The sequence below is a fragment of the Tasmannia lanceolata genome, unplaced genomic scaffold (genome assembly GCF_043159265.1).
Source record: "Tasmannia lanceolata isolate RefF3 unplaced genomic scaffold, GAP_Taslan_0.1 ptg000037l, whole genome shotgun sequence".
Taxonomy (NCBI): domain Eukaryota; kingdom Viridiplantae; phylum Streptophyta; class Magnoliopsida; order Canellales; family Winteraceae; genus Tasmannia; species Tasmannia lanceolata.
The window spans coordinates 12,527,073-12,543,725 of NW_027518714.1; the positions used below are offsets into that span (position 1 = coordinate 12,527,073).

At 36.4% G+C, this 16,653-nt stretch overlaps 1 protein-coding gene across 4 annotated transcripts; it reads left to right on the top strand.

Annotated features, from left to right (window-relative positions):
* Window positions 1-1,072: 1,072 nt before the first annotated feature.
* LOC143860558 (pfkB-like carbohydrate kinase family protein) lies at window positions 1,073-16,393 on the top strand. Of its 4 annotated transcripts, none has more exons than XM_077371251.1 (12): window positions 1,073-1,318; window positions 1,436-1,525; window positions 4,194-4,271; window positions 4,417-4,491; window positions 4,833-4,885; window positions 8,566-8,677; window positions 9,890-9,976; window positions 10,730-10,856; window positions 10,982-11,082; window positions 11,703-11,841; window positions 14,161-14,213; window positions 16,037-16,393. In XM_077371251.1, exons 1-12 carry the CDS (start codon window positions 1,250-1,252, stop codon window positions 16,118-16,120), a joined length of 1,068 nt encoding a protein of 355 aa, XP_077227366.1. In that variant the 5' UTR covers window positions 1,073-1,249; the 3' UTR covers window positions 16,121-16,393. The 4 variants fall into 4 exon arrangements, with proteins under 4 accessions (XP_077227366.1, XP_077227364.1, XP_077227365.1 ...); XM_077371249.1 differs by having other exon boundaries at window positions 1,079-1,318; window positions 8,566-8,716; XM_077371250.1 differs by having other exon boundaries at window positions 1,081-1,318; window positions 9,890-10,000.
* The last annotated feature ends 260 nt before the right edge of the window (window positions 16,394-16,653 follow it).

Below are 16,653 nucleotides of genomic sequence, written 5' to 3' on the forward strand. Positions count from 1 at the left end.
CCCATTGACAGGAGGACAAAACCCTTTGCCACTATAGCCCATATTGATTGGTTATTAGAATCGTCTCCAAGCCCTCTCCTTATCCTTCATCCCATGAGTGAATCAATGTTTTCTTCATTCATCATCTTCAATGTGGATTTACAAACATAGGATAGCAAGCATATCTAAGGATAAAATAAATCCTGACCTGATTTCACAATGGCCCCCTTATGCTTTGCCCAACCCAACAATAATTTTTGTCCATTGAACTGATGATCTGGTGGGCCACCATGTTCTCCGTTTGGTTGTTGGGTTTTTTTTTCCTAGATTTATGTGGGAGAATATTTAGTGGTCACATCAGCTTTTTCTTGCTGACATCAGCAAAATCTTGTCTTGAAAATGTTGGTCTCTCTTTCTCTCTCTACCCTCTCTCTCCACTCGTCATAATATCTTTCTCTAATTAATGCTTGTCCCTTCTTTTGTCTCTTACCTTTACCCACATAGATCCCAGGAAAAGAAAAAAACCCAGCAACCAAACGGAGACACAATCGAGCAGATGGGATTTCAGTTATGGCAACCTTACAAGTTGGAAGGTCTCTTGATAGCTCACAAGATGAATGGTAGTGATTATCTACATGACCTATATACAGTGGAGAAGATTTTTGGGCACAACTTATCTATAGTGATAACCAACAAATGAATTGAATGGTTTAGACAATTCAAATAAGTTCGTGGGACCAACAAATGAATGGTTTACATCATTCAAATAAGATGGCCCCACTATATTATTGGGAAGTGATATTAGCACTGCCATGTTTTGATAATTGACCTACCTCATGTTGTCTTTTATTATTTAACCAGCTGTCAAAAGTTATTACAATTCCCAAGACATTCTCAAAAGCCAATCCAAAAACAAAAGGACAAGGTGATTTAGTGCAATTATCAAATTATCCAAACAACGTAGTGCCAATATCAGCAGCCTATTTTTTCCTACATCTACGACTCCACAAATTGATGGGTTAGGATCATCCCATCGTACGGAGAAAATTTTGGGCCACGAACTCAACGACACTGAACACTCTCCTTCACTTCCAACTTCACTATTCCCATCGAAAATCCCCATCTTTTAATTCTACAAATATTTACACCATACAGAGGTGTATATCTCTATTTCTCAGGGCATTGGATAAAAGGAATAATACATCTTGCCCACAGGCCACAACTATTTTGGGCATTTTTTTTTTCTCTCTTCCGAAATTTCAGGCCGGAGATGTTGCCGTCGGCCTCTTCATCGTCGGCTGCCGGAGTCTTACCTCCTCTGCCGGAGAATCGAGTCGTCGTACGTTTCATTTCTCTTCTTTTTTTCCCATTTACGGCTTTCTCTAACTTGCGCCGGGGGATTTTGTTACCTTGCGCATACAATTTTTAATGATTTTTTTTTGTTAAATGTTAGCAGTTAGGATGTGGCGGGCTGGGGCTGGATTACTTGGCTACGGTGTCTGCATTTCCGAAACCGGATGCTAAGATCCGAAGCACCAATTTGATGGTAAGTAAATGGGATTTGACTAACGTACGCCATGGGCTCACGATAATGTAAATTTGTAGATTGGATTTTCTTATCTTATTCTTGCAGAATAAAATTCTTTATATTTTTAGTTAGGGTTTTCTCTATTAAGTAGTTTTGGTAAATCTAGAGTAGATTTGGTAGTGTTTATATAGATAGAGCATTCATTGTGAGAAAAAAATGAAAGGTATGTATAAAGAGAAAGGGAACTTTAGGTGGGGTGTGGATTTTGAAATTAAGGGAAAGGAGGATTGCCCTCTTGAAATGGGTATAGACTTCTGGAGAAAGGGAAGTTGAGGTGGGGTGTGGATTTTGAAATTAAGGGAAAGGAGGATTGCCCTCTTGAAATGGGTATAGACTTCTGGAGAAAGGGAAGTTGAGGTGGGGCGTGGATTTTGAAATTAAGGGAAAGGAGGATTGCCCTCTTGAAATGGGTATAGACTTCTGGAGAAAGGGAAGTTGAGGTGGGGCGTGGATTTTGAAATTAAGGGAAAGGAGGATTGCCCTCTTGAAATGGGTATAGATTTCTGAATCTTCCAACCAAATTCTTGAGGAGCAAAAGATCTATTTCATCTCCTTCAATCTATAACATGAGGCTGTGGATTGCTACTGTAAAGTTACATGGTATATTAACTTTGGTGGGAAGGGAGAGAGATGCAGAAGAGAAAGAGGGTGAGAGAGAGAAACAGTCGAAAGAGAGTAAGTGTGCGTGTGGGAGAGAAAAATTAGTTCTCTCCCTCACGCACGACTAATATATATATATATATATAGAGATAAGTGTTCCTACACGGCCGTGTAGATAAGCTTATCTACTCCTCCCTTAAAAAGTACAGTGGGCCCACTCATTGTGGATGATCCAAAGCATTCATTTGATAGGTCTTATCATAGATAGGGTGTGCCCAAAAAATCAGCACCAAAGGGTCATCCTAGCCCTTCGTTTTGTTGGGCCTTGTAGAAACAGAATGGACGCACCTTACGCATCTTACACAGTGCGTCCATTCTGTTTCTACAAGGCCCAACAAAACGAAGGGCTAGGATGACCCTTTGGTGCTGATTTTTTGGGCACACCCTATCTATGATAAGACCTATCAAATGAATGCTTTGGATCATCCACAATGTGTGGGCCCACTGTACTTTTTAAAGGGAGGAGTAGATAAGCTTATCTACACGGCCGTGTAGGAACACTTATCTCATATATATATATATATATATATATATATATATATATCATGTTATATATGACTAATATGCCCTTACACATGTGTATTTATTCAACAGCTACCAATGGTACAAAAAGGTCAAAGAGCACCACATTTCTAGAATTTGTCAAGGCTTTGTGCACAAGGTTGCATTAGTTCTCAATCAAACCAATTTGGTTTTCTATCTCCTGGAATACACTTAACTTCTTATCCCTCAACTCCTTTGATATAACGCTAGTAGAGGAATCAGGAGCAGTAAGAGGAGGAACATGAACATGAATGTGTCTCTCTTCAAGGTGTCTCCTTTCTTGATTTTAGCCCTGTAAATGTATCAAGACAGGAGGGATGAAGAGAGAAGGAAAGGAGGAGAAGAGAGGAAAGGAAAGGGGTTCGTGGGTTTCAAAGTAAAAACCCTACGATTCCTTGTCTTTGTTATATATGTGGGCAAACATTACAAATAGGGTTCCATATTTTGCCTCAGTAGTCATGTGTCACTATTCATGGGAATGATGACATATCACATATGAGATGGTCCTCATATAATGTGAAATATATCAACACTCCCCCTCAAGCCGAGTATAGATGTTGATTATGCCCAACTTGCAGAAGATAGACTTGGGTTTATCAACCCTTTTAAGGCATCTACATGTTGAAAATAATTGTGTCGTACCCAAGGTTCTTGTGCAACATGGTAACACAAGTTCTAAAGATCCCATAATCGAATTTATGAGCAGCATTGAGGAGAAATTTGTAGATTTCAACCTAGAGGACAATGCTGATTTTGAGAGGGAAATCCCTAGATTTCATTCTTTGAGGCAAGGTTGATTTGATAGGGTTGAAATGCAGCGAATATAAAGGAGTATCGGTGGGATTTTTCTTTTAGAATAGGAGTATGTACATTTAATTGATCTAGAATATCATAGGCTAGGGTTCTCTAAAGAAGTTTTGTTAAATCGTACCATTCAAAAAAAAAAAAGTTTTGTTAAATCATATGTATTGGGTGTCTACAATAGATTCTATAGTGTTGCTTAGTTAAAACGTACATTATGCATAAGGGAAGATATATTCTGGAGAAAGAAATCGTGGGGTTATGACTTTTGAAATCAAGGATTAGGATGTTTACCCCTTCAAGATGGCCGCCGACATGAGTTTTCTTATCAATACACATCTCTTACTTTTCTGCATATTTTATTCTTTCAATTCTTAGTGTTATCACTGGTTTGCTGTCTCAAAGTGGCTTTCAACTTCTGATTTTTCTTAGTATTGTCAGTTGTCAGCTGTTCCAAAAAAAAAGTATTATCAGTTGTCATGTGTCACCATCATTTTCATCATCATAGTCATCATTGACAGTTAGAGTGAATTACTTTATTGACCATCATTATCCTTTTTTCTGTTTTTTACCTTATTGTTTAATACTTGATTATTGTTTTGATACATGACTTTGTGATCAGGTCCAAGGAGGTGGAAATGCAGGTAATGCTCTAACTTGCGCTGCTCGTTTAGGTCTGACATCGAGGCTGATTTCTAAGGTTTTGTATTTTAGTCCCACCTTTTCTTTTTTCAGTATAACTTTTTTTTTTCAATACAACTCTTTGTTTTTCTGAATTGATATAAATTGGGATAGAACTATAAATAGTGCTTCTTTGGAGGCCCTAACATGGAATTTAATACCAGGTTGCTGATGATGCTCTGGGGAGAAGTTTGCTAGCAGAACTAGAAGCTGATGGTGTGGATACTTCTCATATTGTGGTAAGTTTTTGACATACTGTTTTTTTTCTTTTTGATCCAGTGTATTTATCGGAACACTATCTTTTGAATGCCTAGTTTTTCTCCATGTAGTATTTGATTACTTTGCTGTTAATTCTGTTTAGTTTGCAGCCAAGAGAAATGTAAACCATGCCTTTCCTAGTATTAAAACGTTGATACATTTGTATGAGATGATTGTTGTGCCCTTTGATATCTGTCATTCATCTTGACATGTGTTAAAGCCTTTTATCAGTTTATCTGAAGAGCTCTTTGCTGTGAGAGGTAGCATTTCCATTTTATCTTATACAAATGTCTTTAATTGATGCAGTCCATCTTACTTTCAGGTCTCGAAGGAGGGAAATTCACCATTTACCTATATCATTGTTGATGACCAAACGTGAGGATCTTTTTTCTGATGCATCCTTTAGTTCCGAAAACATTTTGGCTATTTAGAACTATCAAATGCGATTATTTGGGTTGGCACTCATTAACTTAGCACTATTTTGATTTATGTGATGGTATTATTATTATTCATGAAGTTTCTTATAATATACAAATCTCTGATACTTATAAATCATGCATTTGAATGTACATTTCATTATCTAATGTAAAATAGTCTATCTTACATACACTATGCCTATCAGCAATTTAGGGCCTATTTGGATACCACCAATTCACCAAAGTCATTCCTTATTTGCAAATAAGATTATTTTAAGTTATTCTTATCTGCAAATGGGATATTAAAGCCACTTTGGAAGCTGTTAACTAACTTGGGTATCAAATTATTTAGGACCCTTATTTTCATATAAAATTATTTGCAAATAGGGCCTATGAGCAATTTAGGGCCTCCTTGGATACCACCGAAGTCATTCCTTATTTGAGGGATTTGCTAGGCAATTTTGTGGAAAGCCATTTCGCGACTGGTTTCTGCATGTGAAAACAGCCACCTCAGATAAAGTAAATGAATAAGACAAAATCTACCAAAAAGTGACACGGTGCGAAGGGGTCGGTTTCAGTGGAGGAATGCACCTTTCAAAAAAAAAAAAAAAAAATCTACCAAAAAATCAATATGCGTGGCTGATGTACAAAAGCCAGCTGCGAAATGTCTTTCTGTGAAATTGCCTATTAAGTTCCTATTTACAAATAAGATTATTTTAGGGTTGATCTTAATTACAAATGGGATAATTTTTTGAATATTTTTTTGAAAATAATTTTTAGGGGTATCTAAAGAGGCCCTTAATCTTTTGAATCTTTTTTTTTTCAGCCTAGGACTTCTCTATCTTTGTATGGATGAATAATGACTTCTTTCAAGTTAAATCATCCCATTTTGGAAAGCACTCGTACTATCAGAGAAGTAAGGTTAGTTTCTCGCAGTGGTCTTCTTGAAATTGTCCGCGATTCCCTTCTGATTTCTCCATCCTAACAGTCATCATCTTATGCGGACTGAATCTTTTTCAAGTTATTGTGTCTAAGTTTTCGGGTATCCTCTCACTTCCAATGTCATGTTTTTTTTTTCATCTATCTCAAATGTTACTTATATAGGGCTTTGTAATGCTTTCGTTGCTTGGGTCTTGGGAGATCTTGATTTTTTTCCAGCTTGGAGGTCCCTTTCCATAGTTTGGTCAGTTTGTTACGAGTGATATCGACACATGCTTATAGGATACTTTATATGTTTAAATAAACGATAAGATGCTTCATATGTCTATTCAAGGGGTTATTTAATAGTCTTATTCTAGCGAAACACTGACTGCCATCAATATTTCTTTTCCTTGGTTTCCCTCCCATGCCAAATCATGTGGAAAAAATGATATTAGAGAGACCTCATGTTTGATCTATGTGCCACCTTGCTTTTCATGCAACTTCTCATAATTGAAGACAATGCTCTACCTCTGCCGACTTCGCCGGCTTCCTTTAAATAGCATGACTTCAACATTAAACCTATATAATTATAGTTTGACTATCTTATAACTGGTGTTTGACATGCCCTGTTGCCTTTAGCCACTAGTTTAACATTGACGATTTTGGATTGTAGTTATAAAATTGTGTAATCATGCATTCCAAATTGATGGCTCCCATGACTAATCATTTTTTTCACAAACCCATGACTAATCATTCCGCCTCATTTTTTTTCACAAAAATATGCATTTATGTCGTTTGTAATTGATCTATTTATAACTTATGAATGTGGTTCTAAACTGAAACCAGCATGAAATGGCCGGCACGTTTTTGTTTCCATCCCCACCAGAAACAAAATCTTTTGGTCAACATTTATAGATTTCGGTCAAGGTTTTAAATTTCGGTTTCGGTTTCGATCATCACGGAAACAGAAACATTTCAGTTTTGGTGGAAGTTTCCTTGTAAATCTTGTAAAATCACGGACACGTATGTGAAAACAAATGCAGATGATGAAATTTAAGGATGAAACTTTTGAAATGCTAGAATAAGCACGAATACATACTTAGAAATCATCACATGAGCAAGAAAGGCATTAATAATGGCTTAATCACGTCGAACACCTAGTGACATGCGTCGTCACACATGTCTGGAATTGTAAAGTCAATGAAGTACAATGTAATGAAGTATAGCAAAGTACAATGACCAGTCTCCCCTCCAAAGACCCCAACTCTATGTCTATACCACATAGAGTTACGAGGTATTATTGGTCCCTTGTTGATCTGACATCCCATGCATAAGATACGGTTACTTTTTTGCGCAGTTCAATGATGTTGCCTACCGAATATCATTCTCTACATTAATGAAATGAAATGAAATGCAAATCATAACTTCTGTCCATTGATTTTGTTGTTCCGACCATTTCGGTCGAATTTCGGGAATTTCAATTTAAATATTGACTTTGAAGGAATTCATTAAGATTTCGTTTAGGTGAAGATGGAAATGGAAACATTTCAATCGTTTCGGGGAAATTTAAAGCCATGATTTTGGTAACATTTCGGTCATGTCGACCTAAACACTACCACTTTATTTTGTAAATTAGAAAACTTTGACATGTCAAAATTTTGACTAAAATGCATAGGGATGATTAGGTTTTCACTTTTTCTTAGTAAGTGCTTATTTTATATGTTTTGCTCATTTCAATTATGGTGCAAATGCATGGATATTTATTTTTTATGGAATTATGGTTTTGAACATTGGGAAAAAGGTATTTTTTTAATAAACACTAGTCATATATGCATATTAGCTTCTAATTTTATTATATGTGAGTTATTTAGCTCCGATCTACTGAATACCGATTGAGGACTTTTTTTCATTTCGAAACTTCATTATTTTGTTTATTTTTATTAAAAAGTTCTTGTATAGAAAAAGTATATTTTCGAGAAAAAACTTATCATATGCATGTTAGCTTGTATTTTTTTAATATGCGAGTTATTCCTGCTCAATCTACCAATTAAAGGTATCAGATTTTTTTATAATCATTTTATTTATTTATTTTTAGAAAATCTTATAAATTTAAATCATCATATTGTACTCCATTATATTGGACTTTATTTATGAAAGCAATGAATGGAGTGACCTTTTTTCCTACATTTTGTGTTTATTTGAAACATTCGTATATGTGGTTGTATACATTTTCAGTTTAGACTAGATGTAATTCGTATGTGTTTTATACATTTTGTGTTTATTTAGAATGTTCCAGAAATTTGCAACAATCCATTGAATTATGTTTTATTATCTTTTTAAATCATTATGGATGGTTTTCTTACTTATGTGATTGTTTCTAAGTGTGTTTATGCTTATTCTAGCATACCTCAAAGTTTCATCTCCAATTTCCATCATTTGCATGCATCTTTATAAGCTTTTGCGATTTTATTAGATTTTTTCGCTGAAATCTATGACTGAAATCGACATGTCTCCATTTCTATGGTGTCCAACATGCATACCGAAACCGACATTTAAAACCTTGCATATGATATGGTAACATGAAACTGAACTTCCTTGTTGGTTTTAACGTTTAGGAACTCATCCTTGGACAAAGCAGTTCACGTTTTGCTAGCCATGTTCCATTATTTTATCTAAAAGTACCAATCTTGGTAGATTGATTTTGGGTCATATTTCCAGGAAAACTCGTACTTGTATCCACACCCCTGGAAACCCTACCATGGTGCCAGAAGATCTGTCCCGACCAAGCTTGTTATCTGCCTTGGATGGAGCACAGCTTGTGTATTCTGATGTAAGATTCCATGAGACTGCTTTAGTTATTGCAAAAGAGGTAAATGCCACCTGATTTTCAACCTATTTAACATATTTTTCTCCATTATGCTTCAGATGGATTGGTTGTGTACGTGATTCTGGAAACAATGCAAAAATGATAGATTGCATCTAATGAAATGATATGAACAATTAAAAGTTTTATAAAGCCACCCACGTGGGTCCATTTAAAAGAAGAAGAAGAAGAAGAAGAAGAAAGAAAACAATTAAAACTTTTATCTGGGTGTGGTGAAACATATCACAAAATCATGATTGCATCTTGTACGTGGAAAACAATCTTGAACCTTTACTTTCATGGAAACTTCTCTCTGTATTATAGGGTGACCACATTAATTGGTTGACCTTATCTGTGCTTTGCTTCTACAGAAAAGTTTATAATTGAACTCTTGTATCTCTTTAACTGGTTCGCTAAATAAGCATCTTCTACTCTTACAAAAGCTCTTTTTGACAGCCTACCAATTAATGGCCTATAAAAAAGCCTACCAATTAACGACCTATCAAAAGTAAACCTACCAATTAATGTGTTGTGGGAAAGATAACTTGAAATTTAGTTGTCTATGGTTGAATGGCTCACAAATTATGGTAAAAACAAGAATTAGCCAGAACTCAGAAGTAGGGGGATCTGGCCCAAAATTACCCAAAGTAGGTATTGGCCAAAATTGTGAAAATGCATATAAAGAAAGAATTGCTCATCTCACTGCTTAGTGCTTACAGTCATGTCGAGGCCACGCTCTGACTCCTCGGTGTCGCCTTTACCCAAAAAGTGTCTGAGTGCTATTCGATTGGGAGGCCACGCTTTGCTTCTACAGGAGGCGGGGTCGTGTCATTGGGAGGGTTTCAAAATCTCTGAGTGCTATTCGATTGGGAAGTGCTCAAGTTGGAGATGGACGAGACACAGCAGAATTCATATTTTCTTTTTGAATAATTTCCAATTTTTCAAGCATACAACCAAACTAACCAGCTAACATTTTTTCTATGGTATAAATTGGTGGAAAGGAAAGTTTTTTCTATTTAACAGAAATTTATTTCCCGTGAAACAATGCTGCCCTTAGGTTACAGCACCAACCCAACTCTATGTATTTAAAATACATTCTACTGCATTGTTTTCAGCTTTTTCCATATTGGCATTCAGCATATGGCTATTACTAACAACTCTTAAATTCTTTTGTTTCAGGCAGCCCGCATGAAAATACCTATTTTACTTGACTCAGAAAGAAAGAGGGAGGGGTTGGATGATCTTCTTAACTTGGCAGATTATGTTGTATGCTCTGCAAAGTTTCCTCAGGCAAATTGTTTTTTCTTACATAAATTTTTGACAAATGTCGTACTTTTTTGACTTGATCTCCTTTTAAAATGGAAATTGTTGATTAAGTGTCCAAACGTAATCTAACTCTTGTAGAAATCTTTTGGGAAAATATCAATTAATGCTTTTGTAGAAATCTGAGTAGTACTAATTGTTAGTCTTTAGGAATGTTGATTTTAGATACTGTATCAAGAAATTTGTGCAACCTCTGCTTTTATGCAGTTCAGGGACTGAGGGATTGTCATTTTGTGGGAGTATATGAGTGTTGCTCTTTTCAAATTGCTGAACAATTTCCTATGCATTCACATGGCACTATTCACCATCAGGAGGATGTTGTTTCATATCATTCCTTTTTTTCTGAAGTCACCACATAGGTGGTCAGCGTCATCATTGATTTCTTCTTATTATTTCTTGTGGCATTGGTTAGCAATTAAAAGTCCCCCACATCATCCTGGACTCCCCCCCGAGGCGACTCCCTTTTCCCTTGGCCACGTTCCGTGTTTTGCCTTATAGAGCAAATAAAAACTCCTTTGACTCTCCAGAGTTATGACCACGTCAACCAAGTACTCAGCCACATCAACCGCTTTCTTGGCTGCGTCCGCATTGAGTAGACAAGGATTTTTCTTGGTCGCATTTTGACCCTCATTTGCATTTTTAAACACTGCTTCATATCGCATCCAGATTCAACAATTTTAAAATTTCTTGGTGCAGGCATGGACAGAAGCCTCATCCATTCCAAGTGCACTAGTAAACATGCTTCTGAGATTACCAAATATCAAATTTGTGATTGTGACCCTTGGAGAGGATGGATGCATAATGCTTGAGAGAAGCATAAATGGTGAGTCCAGACTGAGGACTTCGGATTCGAAGGATCGAGAGCAATGGATGATCTTTGTTCTGGATTGTTGATTTAAATCACCTCTGACTTCTTCTAATCACCATCGGGTAAATCACCTCTAACAGAAGGTCCTGAGTCAGAAGAAACGGATGTAGACAACTTGCTAGAATCTTTGAAGCAGGGTGTTGATCATGACAGTGTCTTGCCAACATGTATTTCATCCAAGGTACTACAGTGCTTGAGAAAACTGAATTTATCTTTTTTCATTCACTATTTTAAGCTAAAACAAGCGACCTAACGATTGTAGCACAGCACCGCCAATTTGAGCAAAACATTTGTAAACATTTGCTATTCATTTGATTGGAGAAAATGTCATAGATATTTCTCCTTTTTCTGAATGAAAGATTGAAACTTTTTTTATTTTTTAAGTTCAACAACTTATCCATTTAATGTAATCTTGTGCAAAATGAAAACTCAAACACTGAATTTGATTCTTCTGTTTTGAAACTATTCCCAAACTGTAGTCTAACCAGCATTTGGATTGAACCTGGAACTGCAGCGTAGCGATTTAGTTGGTGTTCTTTTCATGGACACATTTTTTATCCATTTCTTCAGCTTTAAAGTCCATCTTATAGGCTATTAAACGGAATCAGGTTATAAGAACAGTTCCAAAATCTTATTGCCGATCATTGTTTTTCATTCTGTGATTTTGTTGACCAGTTCCAAATCTTATCGCCGATCGTTGTTTTCCATTCTTTGTTTTTTCATTTGATTTTGATGAATTTTGAAGCCTAGGATCGGGATTCTGGGAGACATTAATTTGAGTTTTTTCTATTTAATTTCCAGTCAGTGATGCAGCTGAGCGCAGCTGGAATAGGCACAGTGAGTGGAATGTTGCTTGTGGGAACAGCAGAGAAGATACCGCCTGATGAGCTTATTGACACCACTGGTGCTGGAGATGCATTTATCGGAGCTATTCTTTATGGTAGGATACCCATCCCTTTGGTTGTTTTATGCATGCATTCATATGTTTAGGTGTGTGTGTGTGTGTGTGTGTGTGTGTGTGTGTGTGTGTGTGTGTGTGTGTGTACATACACACATGTATATGTACACATATAAAAGTCAAAAAATATTTTCATGGGGATTTGCTAGGCAATTTCCTGGAAAGCCATTTCACAGCTCAGTTTTGCAGGGGAGAACAGCCACACAGGCTCACTTTTTAGTAGTTTTTGTCTTACTCATTTAATTCATCTGAGGTAGCTGTTCTCTCCTTCACAATGAATGGTTTGGATCCTCCTATGAAGTGGGCCCCACAATACTTTTTGAAAAAAATATTGGACTTTACACGCGCACACCATATAAAGTCTCTATCTCTGTGTGTGTGTGTGTGTGTCGTCTGTATATATCTATATACTATATAGCAGAAGAGAAAAGAGAAGAATTATTTGAATTTCTCCCAAAATTCTAATAGAATTACACATCACTTTTTTGACTTTTTTTAACAAAGGCACCCATTCAACCCACATATTTTCAATCCTACCCCCTCCTTTATGCTTTGTAACAAAGGCACCCATTCAACCCACATATTTTCAATCCTACCTCCTCCTTTATGCTTTGTAACAAAGGCACCCATTAAAGCCACATAATTTCAATCCTACCCCCCTCCTTTGTGCTTTTTGAATAAAAAAAGTGGACAAAGGCAATAATAATCAGTACGTACTAAACTTTTGGAGGAAAATTACAGAAAGAGTGCTTGAAAGTCGCAAAATTACGGAAAAAGTACCGAAACGGATACCTGGATATGACAATTACGGAAAAACTACAAAGATGAGGTATCGATCTATGACAATAACGAAAAAAACTACTTATGAATTTTTTGAGGATATTACATATTTACGAATTCTGGGCACCTGAAGAGGAACAACAGATTATGGAAACCTCTATAGATTGGAGAGCTAGGATCAGCCTATGAAAATGATTTTATGGGCACAACGTATTGATTTTGTGTTCCATCACATGTACGGTTTGGATCAACCTATGATGTGGTCTGTACAATTCTTTGTCGGCCCGTGCATCGCACGGGGTTTTTTACTAGTATTATATATATATATATATAGAGAGAGGAAAAGGATTGTACGCTCGACCGTACCTAAAGTTAGGTACGGTAGAGTGCCAAATCACATGGGTCCCCCATTTTTGGTGGGCATCTAAACCATTCATTTGCAAGGCCCCATCATAGATAGGGTGCATTCCAAAAATCAGCACCATTGAATCATCCTAACCCCTCCAAAACTGGAGGCCAAAATGGGCAGATTTGTGGACAAACACTGTCTGTCCATTTTGGCCTCCACAAATGGATGGGTTAGGATGATCCTATGGAGCTGATTTTTGGTATGCACCCTATCTATGATGGGGCCTTGCAAATGAATGGTTTAGATGCCCACCAAAAATGGGGGACCCATGTGATTTGGCACTCTACCGTACCTAACTTTAGGTACGGTCGAGCGTACAATCTTATTCCTCATATATATATATATATATATATATATATATATATATAGAGAGAGAGAGAGAGAGAGAGAGAGAGAGAGAGAGAGAGACATGTCTGTATCCATTAGCTGGTCATCCTGATTGATAATCAATGATTTTGCTAATATGAGCATATCAAAATACACAGTCAAGAGGGACAGATTCCCCAATTCATCATTCTCTCTACTGTATCCTTTAGAAATGAATCATCTACATCACATACCTCACTAAATGTGCTTGAACGACACATCTATTAACCCTGTAAGTTTAAAATCCCAACAATGATAAACACTCATCCCCATAACCCAAATTACTACTTAATTTCCAAGCAATTATGTTTGTTGAAATCCCTTCTGCCATTAACTTCCCGTTCAACCTTTTGCAAATGAGTCTTAACCCTTCCAATAAAATGCAAGCTTTGGTGTCCTTGGAGCCTAGAATCCTCATGGGTTCAGGAATGCTTAACTTAACCTTTCCACTGTCATCTCTGTAACGCCCTCAAACCTTTCAAACCTACATAGCTAACCAAACTCTCATCAAAGTTCAGTTTGATAGATCTGATCAGCAAATCTTCCAAATGAGCAACTAGCACATGCCTATTCCTCCTTGTTCCTCCATCTACCACATCCTTCCATTTATGATTAAGGTCTTGTACTTTAAATCCCAGATTTGTCTTCAACAGCAAAGGAACCAACAAGATACATTCTTTCATATTGATGTCATTATCTTGTAATGATAATACTAGATGCTTATTTCTTTTCTATTTTTTTGTCAGCTATTTGTGCAGGCATGTCACCAGAGAAAATGTTACCGTTTGCAGCTCAAGTGGTAAGAGATCTTTTTTCATGCATGGTCCCAAAACCTGAATAAATGTGCCTGCATCGAAAAGTGGTAAATTTAGAGAAGAAAACCAAGTAGGAAAAATTGTTAAATTTGACAAGATGTTCATGTAAACCTGCTAATCCAGCTGTGTCAGAGTTATCTTAGACTTAGTCCCAGTTTAAATTATTAAATTATTTGCTTGCAAATTAGCCAGTAAAAATCAGTGTAACAGAGTAACTTCACTGTTTAAGAGAAACTGCTTTTTTTAAACACTTGAGATGGCTATTAGGGTAAAAGCTTGCTTTACTTTCCCCTTTTTAGGAGCTTCTATATACTAACTAAATACTATTAATTTATTTTAATAACTATCTACATTCTTCTCTACTTTCTTCATCTATAAACTAATTTCAAAATAACAAATCTTTGAAGAATGTACCTAACTGTATGGATGTGCCTATATACCTGGATCACTAAGTCATCTCCAGTTTGCATATAACAGTAACACATGAATGTCTTTAGCATTGTCACTATTATCTTTGATATTTTAAAAAATATCGTGGTATTTTGTGATTTTCGATAAAACAACAAAATCCCGTATATTTCTTGAGATTCTGAAAAATCATAAAATATCTTCATATTATATTTCTTAGCTGGTCTTTGGTTCCTTGGAAGAAAAAAAGGGAAGATTCTATGGGATGTATCTTTCTTAGCTACCATATGGGTTTTATGGAAAGAGCGTAATGCTAGAATATTCAAAGGTTTTTCGAAGGGATCTCATTTCCTATATTGCAAAGTGGTTGCACTGATTATTTCTTGGATAAAAACACTTCCTAGCTTCAAATTGTGTCGGCCTACGACTTGTGGTATGGTTGGCAGGGTGTGTGTTGTAGTATGAAGGTGCAACAGAAGATTGTTCATGTTTGGGAGCCCCAGATCTGGGATTTCAGAAATTTAATTTTGATTGATCTAGTTGGGGGAACCCTGGTCCAGCAGGAGTGGGGGGTGTTCTAAGAAATGATAGTAGGGAGGTGATTTAGGCATTCGCAGGTCCCATTAGTGTAGCGGATGCTAATGAAGCGGAGGTTAGGGCAGTATATCAGAGCTTAAAGTTGATTGGTAAAAATAGCTTTGATAAAGTGGTGGTTGAAGAGGACTCCTTGAATGTGATTTGGTGGCTCAATTGCCTGCATCCTTATCCTTGGAGATTTGTTAGATTCTTTGACGAGATCCAAAATTGGGCGGGGTCCTCATTAATTGTTTTCAAGCATGTGCGTCGTTCCGCTAATGGGGTGGCCGATGGGCTTGCTAGGAAAGGGGTGGAGTTGGAAAGATTTGGAGCTTTTGGACTTTTTGCTGCCTCAATTTTCTTCTTTTTTGTTTTCTTCATTGTTGTTTGGCCTTTTTCTATTTCTTTTTCTGTATTTGACCATCTCGGTCTTTCTCTTAATGAAATCTCCTACCATGCAGGAAAAAAAATCTTCATATTTTATTTTTGTAAGAGTAAAAATATCACGATAAATTTATGATATTATTTTGTGTCTTAATGTTTTTCTTAAATATTATATTTTTATTTTTCCAGTTTATCCGATATAAACCCTAAACTAATAAAAACAAATTACAATATCCCATGATATACCCTTCCTGATAAATTCCCAAAACAAATCTTTGTGACTATTGTCTTAAGTTAGCTCGATCAAGAGGTGCTATACATCATAATCACGACATCACAAGTTCGAAACCATATTGGCTATCAATTGTTTTTTTAAAAGAATAATGTAAAAAGAATGCAAAAATGAAATTGCTAATAACCCATTTGGAATTGGTTGCAGGCAGGTGCTGGATGTAGGGCTTTAGGTGCCCGGATGGGTCTACCGCAGCGAACTGATCCACGCTTGGCTCCATTCTTGCATTAGAACTCCAATTTCAACCACGTTGCATTGAATTATGAAGCCATTGTACACTCCTTTCAGTTACCACCAAAGGCACTGGATAGTGCACTTGCCATGAAACCTTGGCTGGAAGAGGTGACGCCATTTGTAAACCTTTTCCTGTAAGTATGGAAGTCCTTTTTTCCAATCAATAACAAGGAAGATAATCTATCTTTGATGAAAGTTTATGTAGAAAGAAGAATATGTATGACCTTTGCGTGTAAAGAGAGCTTTTGCAACATGATCATAATTACCAAATTCTCCAAATGTCAAAAAACTTCAAAAAATTAAGGAAAATAATATTTTGATAGAAAATAAATCCCAGGGCCTAGTAGGTTTGAGATTTGCTGTTTTCCTTGAAAAACAAGGAAAATTTCCACTTTGAAAAAACATGACATGGGAAATGGGTTTACCGAGTACTGTAAATAAAATTTTTCATAGAAATTTTTTTCTCAAAATGGCTAGTAAGGGCGTGCCAACTAGAACCAAGATGAGAGAGCACTGCGTAAGATGGTTTG